This window comes from Eschrichtius robustus, chromosome 13, assembly GCF_028021215.1.
Source record: "Eschrichtius robustus isolate mEscRob2 chromosome 13, mEscRob2.pri, whole genome shotgun sequence".
Taxonomy (NCBI): Eukaryota; Metazoa; Chordata; class Mammalia; order Artiodactyla; family Eschrichtiidae; genus Eschrichtius; species Eschrichtius robustus.
In genome coordinates this window covers 97,974,217-97,988,219 of record NC_090836.1, presented here as the reverse complement: position 1 = coordinate 97,988,219, position 14,003 = coordinate 97,974,217, and the positions used below count along the sequence as shown (strand labels likewise).

Genomic DNA, 14,003 nt, shown 5'->3' with positions numbered 1-14,003 from the left:
AAAATTAGAAAATTGTAAAAACACACAAGTTCTCTTTTTCTTCCTAAGGTTGATGATAGTCTCTTTTGGAGAAATCTTAATTAAACAGATAGATTTGCTATCTTGTTTATTTGAGGATGTGTTGGACTTTTACCAAAGAAGATTACTTATCCCCTTCTCTGATTTTTTAAAAAAGAAGTGATAGTTTATTTAGGATGCTTCTGAAAATTTATGTCTTCCTTAAATACGTACACAGAAATTAATCAAGCCTGAGCTAGGAATTGAGAAGGTCAAGGAAGAGAAACAAAACTAAAAATAACAAACACATTTGTTATGGATTTTAACATCTTTCTTTTGTATGTGTGCAGTGTCTCTAGTAAAATCTGATGATAGATTGTTGAGGCTTCAGTGGGTCTGGATGCTCGTCAGGGCATCTTTTTCTAAAGCTGAGTAAAGAAAGTAATTTAACCTTTTCCTTAAACTTACCAGCCTTACGAGGACTGAAATATTGGTTTAGGGTGCCATGAGTTAGCTGTGGAGTCCACTAAGGACAATTAGTTGTCTTAATAGTTGATGACCCTCCCCTCTTTTAGATTAACAAGAAAACAGACCACATTTCGATCTGATTCTAATGACTTGTAGGTTCTAAAAAGGATACAACCATAGGGTCAGCTGATGATTCTAAGACTCAGTTTTCACTTAATTACTCTCAGGACATAACATTTTTATACATGACAACAAATCTTAAGCAAGAGATGTCACAGTGCAAGTTCCATTTTCTTATAGTAACTTGTCCACTGTCCATGTAATGCTTTATAATAATTTTATTTCTGGCCAAAGAGGTTCAGTGATACTTTCAATGGAAACTTTTAGGTCTAGAAAGACCACCTATATTTCTTTAAATAACATAGGCCAATCCCTTGTGGGAGGTTTTCCCATATCAATCCTAGGAACATGTATATGGTACCCTCAATTCTGGCTGATGTAAGTGAGGCACTGATTTGGAAACTAAAGCTAGCTTTTTCAGACTGAATTGATCTTCTATAGACATTTAAAAAAATATTTAACTTGCATATTTTTTGTGCCTTCCTTTGCAGGAAATTGATACCTTGTCAAGGTGGAGATTAATCATTTGTATTTGGGAGCAGCAGACCTGGGGACCAACTACCTCTCAAAGGTTTTATAAACCAATCACATAAACTCCTAGTCCATTGCTCTCAACCCCCATCTTACCTTCAAATTTGTCTTACCTATGGCATTCAGGAGGCAAGTGAAAAACTTTGTGAAAAATTACTCAGATGCAGAAATAAAAGTCAGGGAAGCAACTTCTAATGACCCTTGGGGTCCTTCTACTTCTCTGATGTTAGATATCAGTGACCTGACTTTCAACACAGTTTCTCTCTCAGAGATTATGAGTATGTTATGGCAGAGACTCAACGACCATGGGAAGAACTGGCGCCATGTGTATAAATCCCTTACCCTAATGGATTATCTCATCAAGAATGGATCAAAGAAAGTTATTCAGCATTGCAGAGAGGGGTTCCGTAACCTTCAAACACTAAAAGATTTTCAACACATAGATGAAGCTGGAAAAGATCAAGGTACCAGTTGAAGAAGTTTATACATTGTGCCAGTAAAGATTAAGAGTTTGGGAGGGGATCATTTTAAAGCTGGAGCTGGGGGAAAGTTGTTCTTAAATGTACTAGCTGCCTTTTCTCTGGGACAGTTATGGTTTTCAGTTTAATCCTTTGTGTTGACTCTTGAGTGCCTTAGAGAACAATATTTTCTTTTCCAAAAGGATGTGTGAAACTAACACACTTAGGTATCTGATAAAATGATGTCTCATAGACGATGACCATATAAGAGAGATCGTATGGTATTCGTCTTTCTCTGTCTGACTTATTTCACTTAGCATAATGCCCTCAAGGTCCATCCATGTTGTTGCACAAGGCAAGATTTCATTCTTTTGGACCTTGAGGGCATTATGCAAAGTGAAATAAGTCAGGCAGAGAAAGGCAAATACTGTATGATTTCTCTTATATGTGGAGTTAAAAAAAAAAAAGCTCATAGAACAGATTAGTCGTTGCCACAGGTGGAGGTTTGGGCGGGGAGAAATGGGTGAACTGATTTTGTTTTTGTTTTAGTCTAAATAAATTGAATTTAAAAATAAAGTGAAAAAATAAATAAAACAAATACACCAAAAAAGTTAAAAAGTTGGACTTGAGTTCCTACTTAATTTAAATATGACAAAATAGTAGTGAATAATTTTCCATGAACAAACTTAATGATTGAAGTCAAGGAACTATGTCCTTGGAGTTAATATGTTATTTTGGGGAGCTAATCCAACCTTTTACCCCCAGTACCATTTTGTAAAGATCAGTATATCATACTGAGATATATATCTCTTTTATAAGTTAAAAGCTTCGGAGTCTGTCATCAAATAGTGTTGTCATTCAACCTGGGGTTGAATCCGGACTCTGCTACTGCCTAGCTATGTATCCTCAGGCAATTTACTAGATTACTTGAGGCCTCAGTTTAGCTCTCTGTAAATTGGGATAATAACAGTATCTGTCTCATAGGATGGTTGTGTGGAGTACAAATATGTTTGCCCATTTTTCCCCAAAAGATGTCAGCTCCATGAGGGCAGGGACTTTGTCTACCTTGCCTGTTGCTGGGTCTTGGAAGGAGAGAAGCCATCGACATTTGTTGAGTGAGAGAATAAATGAAAGACAGAGAGTGAATATACAAAGTGGTCCAATTTTGTTTAAAAAATTATGTTTATGTATATAAGAGTTCACCAAGTGGTACTGGTAGGATTAGAGATGATTTTTATTTTGTTTTATATAAATTTGTATATTTTAAAACACATTTTATAATTAGACCAAATAAAACCAACGTGGCAATGTGAAAAAAAAAGAACAAAATGAATAAAATAGGAGGCATGGTAATTTGATATAATAATGTCACTGTAATTATAATTAGACTGGAATTTAGTTATAAATGTAAGAAAGTGTTTCCAAAGACTATGGAATCTTCAAAAACTATGAAGGAAGTAGTTTTATGAATATGGAAATTTAGGTCATAAAGTAATTTTGTCGGGGGTGGAAGAGGAGAAGTAGGGAAAGGCTGTACAGGATACTGAACTGAGATGATTCAGTAGTGCCTGATATTCTGCAATGGTAAAAGAATCAGCACTTCCTCCCCATCTAATGTAAAATTATAATTTGTTAAAGTGAATAGTCTTATGAATCATGAGAAGAGGCTAAAATTCAGTGCAATCTCTGTGTTAAGTATACATTTTAAAAATAGTCTTTTTTAGAGCAGTTTTAGGTTTACAGAAAAATTATGCAGAAAGTACAGAGTTCCTACATACCCTTCCCCACCCACACATGGTTTCTCCTGTTAACATCTTGCATTAGTGTGGTACATTTGTTACAATTAAACCAGTATTGATACATTATTATTAACTAAAGTCCTTAGTTTACACAAAGGGTTCACGCTTTGTGTTCTGCAGGTCTATGGGTCTTGAAAAATGCAGTGTCCTGTGTCTACCATTCCAGTATCATGCAGAACAGTTTCACTGCCTTGAAAGTGCCCTGTGCCCCACCTATCCATCCTTTCTCCCCTGCCCTGAACCCTTGGCAACCACTGATCTTTTTATTGTTTTTATAGTTTCGCCTTTTCCAGACTGTTATATAGTTGGAATCATTCTGTACATAGCTTTTTCAGAACGGTTTCTTTCATTTAGCAATATGCATTTAAGATTCTTTCATAAGATTCGTTTTACAGCTCGAGAGCTCATTTCTTCTTTTTTTTTCCTTCACTTAAAAAAAAAAAAAGCTTTATTGAGATGTAATTCATATATCATACAGTTCACCCATTTAAAGTGCACAATCCTATGGGTTTTGGTGTATTATTAATTTAAAAATTATGATAAAATAAATATAACATAAAATTTGCCATTTTAAGTGTACAGTTCAGTCACATTCATTACATTCACGCTGTGGCACAACCATTACCACTATTTATTTCCAAAACTTTTTCATCACCCCAAACAGGAGCTCTGTAACCATCAAGCAGTAACTCCATGGCTTGATCTAATCTACTTCCTGTCTCTATAAATTTGCCTGTTCTGGGTACCAGATATAAGTGGCATCATGTAGTATTTGTCCTTTTGTATCTGACTTATTTAACTTACCATAAAGTCCTCTAGGTTCAGCCATGTTAGAGGATGTATCAGACCTTCATTCTTTTTATAGCTGAATAACATTCCTTTGTATGTACTTACAGCATTTTATCTATTCATCTGTTGATGGGTTCTTGGGTTGGTTTCACCTTTTGGCTATTGTGAATAATGCTGCAGTGAACATTAGTGTACAAGTATCAGTCTGAGTCCCTGCTTTCAATTTCTTTGGGGGTATACTTAGGAGTGGAATTGCTGGGCCATATGTTAAGTCAATGTTTAGCATTTTGAGGAACCACTAAACTGTTTTCCTTAACAGTTGCACCATTTTACGTTCCCACCAGCAGTGTAGGAGGATCGCTCTTTCTCCACATCCTTGCTAATCCTGTTATTGTCCATCTTTTTTTTTTTATTGTAGCCATTTTACTATATGTGAAGTAGTATCTTATTCTGGTTTTGATTTATGGTTCCCTGCAGACTAATTATGTTGAGCATCTTTTCATGACCTTGTTTGGCCATTTATATGTCTTCTTTGGAGAAATGTCTATTCAAATCCTTTGTCTGTTTTTAACTGTTTTGGTTTATTTTTTTAATTTTAAAGTTCTTTATATATTCTGGATACAAGACCCTTATCAGATAGGTGATTTGCAGTTATCTTCTCCCATTCTATATAGGTTGTCTTTTTACTTTCTTGATTAAATTTTGAAGACGTCCATTTTATCTGTTTTTCCTTTGGTTGCTTGTGCTTTAGGTGTCATATGTAAGAACTCATTGCCTAGTCTAAAGTCACAAGGATTTACACCTAAGTTTTCTTCTAAGAGTTTTGTAGTTTTAGCTATTACATTTATCTTGGGTCCATTTTGAATTAATTTTTACATATGGTGTAAGGTAGAGGTCCAACCTCATTCTTTTGCATGCAGGTATCCAGTTGTTCCCTACTATTTGTTGAAAAATCTGTTCTTTCCCCATTGAATTATATTGGCACCTTTACAGAAATCAACCATAGATATATGGGCTTATTTCTGTACTCTTAATTTGTTCCATTGATGTATATGTCTAGTCTTATGCCTGTGCCACACTATTTTTATTATTGTAGCTTTGTAGTAAGTTTTGAAATAGAGGAAAGTGACTTTATTTGCAACTTCAGCTTTGTTCTTTTTCAATATTGTTTTGGCTGTTCTGGGTGCCTTGCATTTCCGTATCAAGTTTAGCATCAGCTTATCAATTTCTGCAAAAAAGGCAGCTAGAATTTTTTCGAGATTGCATTGAATCTGTAGATCAATCTCAGGAATATTGCCATCTAAATAATATTATTTCCTCAAATCCGTGAACATAAGAAATCTTTCCTTTTATTTAGGTCTTCTTTCATAAGTGTTTTGTAGTATTCACTGTACAAGTTTTATACTTCTTTTGTTAAATTTATTCCTAAGTTTTTTTTCTTTTTTTGGTACTACTATAAATGAAATTGTTTTCTTAATTTCATTTTCATAGTTTTCATTGCTGATGTATAGAAATTCAACTGGTCATCTGATTTTTATATATTGATCTTGTATTCTACTACTTTGCTGTAATATTTTCTGTAATAATTATTAGCCGTAATAGTTTTGTTTGTTTGTTTAGATTCCTTTGGATTTCCTACATACAAGATTATGTCATCTGCAAATAGAGATACTTTTACTTCTTCCTTTCCAATCTGGATGAATATTATTTCTTTCTCTTGCTTAATTGTCCTGGCTAAAACCTCCTGTACAATGTTGAATAGAAGTGGTTAGAACAGACATCCTTGTCTTGTTCCTGATCTTAAGAACCTTCAGTCTTTCACCATTGAGTATAATGTTAGGGATGGGTTTTTCATAGATACCTTTTATCAGGTTCACAAAGTTCTCTCCTATTCCTGGTTTTCTGAGTGCCTTTATCACGATAGGGTGCTGACTTTTTGTCAGATGCCTTTTCTGCATCTGTTGATGTTATGTGTTTTTCCCCATTTATTCTATTACTTGGTGTATTACATTGATCTTCATAGGTGAACCAACCTTTCATTCTTAGCATATATCCCACTTGGCCATGGTGTATATCCTCTCTTTTTTTATGTGTTTATTTTAGGTCAGGTTTGAGGCTTAATGATGAAATTGGAGAATATCTTCTTGGGTTTTGAGCATGCTACGCTTCTTAATCCAGAAATTGTAAAGACACCAACTTCCGTTAGGGTTAAATTTATTATTAAAATTAAAATTAAATACTAATTAAAATTTTCCATGCCCAAGAGTTAGGTTTTAAAAAGGCATAATTTTTTGGATAATAGTGAATGAAGTATAATCATTTTTGTACTTTACAGAACAGGTATTTTATCACTGTACTGAGCAGAGCACTATGATAATTTCTTTTTAAGTAGAAAGAAAGGGTCAGCCCCTGCTTTAAAGAGTTTATGAGCTATTTTGAGCATTAGAATAGATAAGCATGCAATTATAAATATACAGAAAAACCTATTTATTCATTTATACCTTTCATATGTACAGGTATGGTATATATGGGTATGTTTGAATACACTATCATAAAGGTCTTTCAGACTCCCTAATGGTTGAGCTTAGGATTAAAGAAGTACAACTATGCTGTGTTGGACTTTATAAATACTCTTGATGATTTGTTAGCATCAAGAGAGGAAAAAAAAAAAAGCAAGTTAGAACTGAATTGTCAACAGAAGCATAGTACAGTTGACCTTTGAACAATTTCGGGATTAGGGGTACTGACACCGCCCCCTCCCCCACAACGCACAGTGGAAAATCTTCATATAGCTTTACAGTCCACAGCTCCACATCCTTGGAGTCACCCAGGCACAGATTGTGTAGTACCATAGTACATATTTATTGAAAAAATCCACATATAAGTGAACCCGTGCAGTTCAAACCCATGTTGTTCAAGGGTCAACTGTATATTCATTTGTTGATTATGGAAGGTATATTAGTTATTGATTGATAACATTGGTGCACACTGTTAATTTAATAAATATTAATTAACGAAAAATGATTCCATTGGGGAAAATATTACTCATTTTATTTTTATCTTTTATACACTTCTCTTTTTATGTTTGTTCCCTAATGAGTGTAACATATTAGAATAGTAGCTCTTGACATAATTTAATTTATACATAAATAAATGTATATATATATTTGGGGGTGGATGCATGCACAAAAATTTGTTACTGATGGTGTGTGCAGTTGAAATAGTTCAAAACCACTGGTTCTCAGGGCTTCCCTTGTGGCGCAGTGGTTAAGAATCCGCCTGCCAATGCAGGGGGCATGGGTTCAATCCCTGGTTTGGGAAGATCCCACATGTTGCGGAGCAGCTAATCCTGTGTGCCACAACTACTGAGCCTGTGCTCTAGAGCCTGTGCTCCTCAACAAGAGAAGCCACCGCTATGAGAAGCCTGCACAGCACAAAGAGTAGCCCCCGCTCACCGCAACTAGAGAAAGCCCACGCACAGCAATGAAGACCCAAAGCAGCCAAAAAATAAATTAATTAAATTAAATTTTTAAAAATTGTATTAAAAAAAAACCCCATTGGTTCTCGTGATAGAGTCAAGACTCTTAGTGTATTCCCAATCTACCTTTCTACTCTTATTTCCTTAGTCTTCAATCTGGCACATTGCATCACCAAGCATTCTTAATATATTATTTGCTTATACATCTCTGTGCTTGTATTTAAGATGTTTCTTCTTCACTGTAATATTCTTTCCTTGCTATCTGCTTTTTGAACTCCTATTTAGTCTTCAAATCCTAGCTCAGAGGCCTTTTCCTTTGTACCCCCAACTCTCTTCTTTTCTTCACTGGGCAGAATTAATTGCTGCAACACTTTATTCATAATATCAGAGTGGTATTTTTTACAGTGTATCTTATCTACTATATATATCTCTCCTTAGCTAAATTCTGAGGGTATATACCATATGTTAATCATCTTTTTACCATCAGGCCTTGGCACATAATAGATAATCAGTAAATTTTTACTAAATGGAAGTCATAAAAATAATAAGAGACTTGAAGAAAGGAATGTGATCATTGAAAAACTACTCAGTAAGAATGATTTTGTTCAAAGAAGAAAAAAAGCAGAGAGTGAAGTCTGTAATGGGAAATTAATCAAAGAGAAATTGTAGTGATCCAAGTAATCTACAGCTGGATCCTACCCTAGAAACAGGTTATCAAGAAGAGATACAGAAAAGATAAAAGTAGAAAATATTATAGAAAAAGTCTTTTTTCTGCATTGGTCTTTACACTTGCTGTTCCCTTTGCCTGGAGTCCCCAGATACCTGCAGTGCTTTCTGCATCCTCCGGATCTCTGCTCAAAAAGTCATCTTATTAGTGCGGCCTTCTAGATGTACCTTATTTATAAAAAAGCAACCCCACCTGTTCTTTGTACTGATATGCCCTAGCCACCTTCTCTGTTTTCTTTCTCTTCATAGTATTTCTTATCTGACGTAGGGTATGATTTATCTTATTATTTGTTTATTGTCTATCTCCTCCTACCAGAAACTAAGTTTCATGAGGGCAGGAACATTTTATGTCTGCTTCCTCCATGCTCCATCTCCAACATTATAACAGTGCCTATCATATAGAACATGGTCAGTAATTAATAATAGTGATACTACAGGGGAAAAAATTCAGAAAACAAGTCATAGTAGTTGGGAAACAGGAGAAATTTATTTTCAAATAGTACATTAGTTAACATTTTCAAATAATGTTCTCAATATGTTTTTCTTCAACTTCCAGACAACTTTTCAGGTGAAGTAAATTCAAAGCAATGAATCTAATTGTTAATCTCAAAAAATTTACAATAAATACATGATTTTCCCTATGTTTTCAGACTTTTGGGACACTGTATTATACTTATTGTAGTGTTTTTTAAAAATTAATTAATTAATTTATTTATTTATTTATTTATTTATTTATGGCTGTGTTGGGTCTTCGTTTCTGTGCGAGGGCTTTCTCTAGTTGTGGCAAGCGGGGGCCACTCTTCATGGCGGTGCACGGGCCTCTCACTATCGTGGCCAATCTTGTTGCAGAGCACAGGCTCCAGACGCGCAGGCTCAGTAATTGTGGCTCACGGGCCCAGTCGCTCCGCAGCATGTGGGATCTTCCCAGACTAGGGCTCGAACCCGTGTCCCCTGCATTAGCAGGCAGATTCTCAACCACTGTGCCACCAGGGAAGCCCTGTAGTTTTTTTTAAGGTTAACAGTTGGACACATTACTTTATATTTCGAGATATTTCACCTGAAATACTGGAGGTATATTTTGAGGTAAAGTTCTTTCTTTCCTGTATGGTATCTAGTTGTTTGAGCATTTTTAGATTTTAATAATAGAGCATTTCCATGTATGGTATCTCATTTGATCCTTACATCATCTTATGAGGAACGTAGGATATGTCTTATCTTTCTTACAGAGATGATGAGTTAACACTCAGATTAAGTTTTTTAGGTAAGGTTGCACAGCTAATTAATGGCTGAACATGATTAAAACATATATATCCTAATACTGTTTAGTTCTATTCTATTATTATGCTACACAGCCTCTCTTAATTTTTAAGGAGTTCTTAAAAATATCCTAACAAAGTTTCATTGAACTACCAGAATGAAGTTAATTAAAATTGTCTGAAAAATACCTGGTTGAATGTTTCATACTACTAAACAATTTATTTAAACAAATTATAGTATTCTTTTTATAAAACCAATTCAGATTCTCAGAAATGCATATTTATAACTTTATGTACTGTTTTATTCTCAGTTAGGTAAGTCATGAAATTGCGGTTAATTTCACTTAAATGGGCTATTTTACAATTATATAAAGTAAATATATATTATACACATATATTTAAACTAAAGGTAGATTTTTAAAAGGTGCATTTTAAAAAACAAATTTTCAGTGTTAAAAAGTTACGTTAAGCTATTTTACTAGAAGTAGCATGCCTTGATGACATTACTGCCATTTTAGTTTTCTGCTGTCATTATCAGTCATCTAATTTAGGAAATTAGATAGTTCACATTTATGTTGATGGCTGATTTTGTATAGGCTGCTTCTCTATGTGTCTTCCAGGACACGAGGATGAACCCTTACCATTCACCTACCCATTTGCTCACTGAAGTCGTAATGTCTTGGAGTAAGAACGAAGCCTTTTAAGCCATAGTTAAGAAATTAAAATGTGAAACGTAAATTTTCTGTAATATGTAATACATTTGTTTATATTTACACTAGCTTATAAATGATTAAAATCAACTTCTTTTGAGAGGGAGTTTGTTTTTTGAGTTCAGGTACTCTTAGAAGGAGAGAAAAACTCAGGTATTTAGGCTTAAAGAAAGAGGAAGCCTGGGCAAGTAGGAGAAAAAAGGAATGATAGGGATTTTCTTTTCAAGGCGACTGGAATAAATTGAAGAGAGACAAGATACCCGGAAAGAGAAAGTTCAAGAAAAAGAAAACATTTCAATGTAAAAAAATTATTTTAGATCTTGGTTAGCTGTGTTAAGGCTCTAAAAGTCAAAAAACTAAAATTTGGAGGTATTAATTCTCTTACAGAAGGGACTGGATGTGGGGAGTGGGAAGCAACAGTTCCTAAGCAGTGTGATGTAGTGACTGAGCACTGTGGAAAAAGCTCTAGCTTCAAAGGGCACAGACTTAATCTTTTTCTACAGCTGTCAGACAGCAGTAGTCAGAATTCTCTAACCATTGAACTCACCTGCTAGATGTTGGTGGCTTGACTAATTAATGCAATGTAGGTGTACTGATCTATTGAGAGGTGGGTTACTTAACACAATGCTGCTGAGTTCATTTATAGCTTCCGTGAGCAAATGTGATTTCCTATAACAAACATTTTTATAATCATGATGAACAAATGAATTTCATTTAACAACCATACTATAGACTTTGGGGTCATCATAAGCCTGTTCTGTTATTGTTAAAAGTTATATTACTGGGCTTCCCTGGTGGCGCAGTGGTTGAGAGTCTGCCTGCCAATGCAGGGGACACGGGTTCGGGCCCTGGTCTGGGACGATCCCGCATGCCGTGGAGCAACTGGGCCCGTGAGCCACAATTACTGAGCCTGCGCGTCTGGAGCCTGTGCTCTGCAACAAGAGAGGCCACGATAGTGAGAGGCCCGCGCACCACGATGAGGAGTGGCCCCCGCTTGCCACAGCTGGAGAGGGCCTTCGCGCAGAAACAAAGACCCAATACAGCCATAAATAAATTAAAAAAAAAAAAAAAAAGTTATATTACTGTGAGTTTAAACAAAACCTTTATACCTAGTTGAATATTTTGGATCGTCTTTTGCTCCTTTTCAACAAATCCAGTCATACTGATAATCATAGTAGCAAGAAGCAAATCATGAATTTATATAAAGTTAACTGTTCCCATCCAGCCAGTCTTCCCACAGTGCTCTTTGTTTATTGTACTCATATGGACAGCAGACTGTAAACACAGAAGGGCCAGTAACCAGGTTAGGACTTCAGTGCTGTGTCAGCAGAATCATTCTCTTCTCAGGTTCTCATCAAATAAAATAGCTTGCATTTGTATACTAAAGTCAGTCAAAGAAATTAAAGTCTATATTTTGTTATTTTTATAGAGCCAAGCTCTATTTTCTAGTTTATCAACTTTATGACTTTGGGAAAGTTTCTTAGCCACCCTGAACTTTCTTTTCTCATCTGTAAAATGGACTTCATAAACTCTGAGGGTGGTTGTGAGGATTAGAGATAATGTCTGAAAGTCAGGCACGTAGTAAGTCATAAGTCAATGTTAGCTAAAAATATTAGCCATTGACATATTTTTACTTTTATTATTTCCTGCAGCATATATTCACGTTCAAGTAAAGCTTCATGCAAAATGCACCAGAAATGCTTTCCCACTGCCTGAGGAGTTCACCCATCCGTAGCACCTTGTCCACATGTCCGTGGTAGCACGCATGGCTCTGCTGTAATGACTTATTTTACCTCAGTCCCTTCACTGGACTGTGGACATTTGGAGGGCTGAGATTACTTTAGTTGTATCTCTGTTTCTTCACCTAGTTTGTGAAGGTGTCGAATAAATATTTGCTGACTGAGTGGCCAGTGGGCTCTTGTAGGCCCAAAGAAGGGATTGGTAGCTTTGAGTTTCTCTTTATCTTAAATGTTCTTCTGGTTTTCTGCAGTGTTTCTAGGTATAGTTTTATTTTTATTTTTATTTATCGTGCTCGGTGTTTGGAGATCATTTTTGACGTGAGGATTCTATGGCTTTTCTGTAAAATTCCCAGCTCTTTCTGAATATTGCTTTTTTTGTGTGTGTGATTACTGTATTCTTCTTCTTTTGAAACTTCTTCTGAGTGACTATTGGGGTCTTGCAATCTGTCCATTATGACTTTTAGTTAATCTTTTTAATCTTGTTGCCTCTCTGTGCTGTATTTTGGAAAAATTCCTTAGTACTATTCTTTGATTACCAATTCTCTCTTCAACTGTTAGATTTTGGAGTTTACCTTGGATATTGAGGGTTTTTTCTTTTTAATCCCAGTGACTATAGCTTTCATTTCTAGGATTTTAAGTTGGCTCTTTTCATATCTATCTGTTGTTTCATTTCTGCCTATTTTTGTTTTGTTTCATAATTTCATACTTCTTGTGAATGTGATTCCTGTGTTAATCTTTATTTAGTATTTATTTAAGGTCTGTCTTAATACTTATTTAAAATCTTTATTATTAGATTTTTAAATCTTACAATTATATAGAATATTGATTTATAGAAGATCCTATAGAATCCTATAGAACATTGATTTCTTTTGGAGTGAATTTATGTTTTAATTGCTGCATTAATTGGCCATCTTAAGATTTTTAAAAATCTATTTTGGAATTTTAGTTTTCAGGCTTATTTTGGGTGAGAGGTTCTTCCCCAGCTAACCATGTTCACTTTTCCATTTATGCTGATTTTTCAGTTTCCACCTCCAGTACAGTGTTATAAAGGTAGCTCAGGGGTCATGCCCTGTGATGATATGAGGGTGCCACAGATTCAGTTGCTGAGCCAGGGGGTGGCTTAGTTGAGTTCCAGGCCTTAGGGCTGCATTGTGTCCTTCTATTCCCACAGCTACAAATATGTTACAGCCCAGGAAGCAATTAGTGGCTGGTTTTTTTTTTTTTCCCTTTTCCTTTTTCTTGTCTTTCCAGCCTTCTCTCACAAGCATGGATACCCCCTAACATCAAAGAGTGAGACCACCTCTGGTTCCCTAACACCTGAGGGGCTGAACTCCTGGCCGCCAGATCAAGAGCCCAGCAGCCCTGTGGCTTGAGCCCTGTTCAGTGCTTTTTCATTTCTCCGATATTTCTGGTTCTTGGAGGTTTTTATCTTGTTTTTCAGAACTGGTGATGTCTATTATTGCTGTGCATTTGGAACAGAGCAGAAGGGTACTTTGAAGCATGAACTTACTGTGCCAACTTGACTGAAGGTTTTTTATGAAAATAAGTTGATCAGCTATACTGTTTGGGATACTTCTCCTCTTCCTCCGCGCTCCACCCCATCCCCACCCCTGAAGGCACTATGGAGGGTAGATCAGAAAGGAGACTGCAGATAAATAAATGATTTAGAACATCACAGGCCTGAACTAAGGGAAATGGAGAGGAAAGCATGGAATTAGAAGATGGTTAGTAGGTGCAGTCAACAGACATGGATTACTGAGTCTGGGGAGGTGAATGTTCATATTTCTGGCTTAGAATGGAAGTAGTACTCACTGAGAAAGGAATATAGGAAGAAGAGCAGATCTTGGCAGGTCAGTGGGTCAGGAACGGAGAGAGGAGTATTATGATGTTTTATAACAAGAAGCCCAATGTGTGATTTTTGGTTTTAAGTCT

The 14,003-nt window shown here is 35.7% G+C and overlaps 1 protein-coding gene across 1 annotated transcript in view; it reads left to right on the top strand.

Moving 5' to 3' along the window:
* Positions 1-1,231: 1,231 nt before the first annotated feature.
* ENTHD1 (ENTH domain containing 1) overlaps positions 1,232-14,003 on the top strand; it is a 107,795-nt gene continuing 95,023 nt past the window's right edge. Inside the window, exon 1 of the mRNA XM_068561872.1 lies at positions 1,232-1,580. Within this exon, the coding sequence (XP_068417973.1) occupies positions 1,232-1,580 (349 nt within the window). The remainder of the gene's footprint in view (positions 1,581-14,003) is intronic.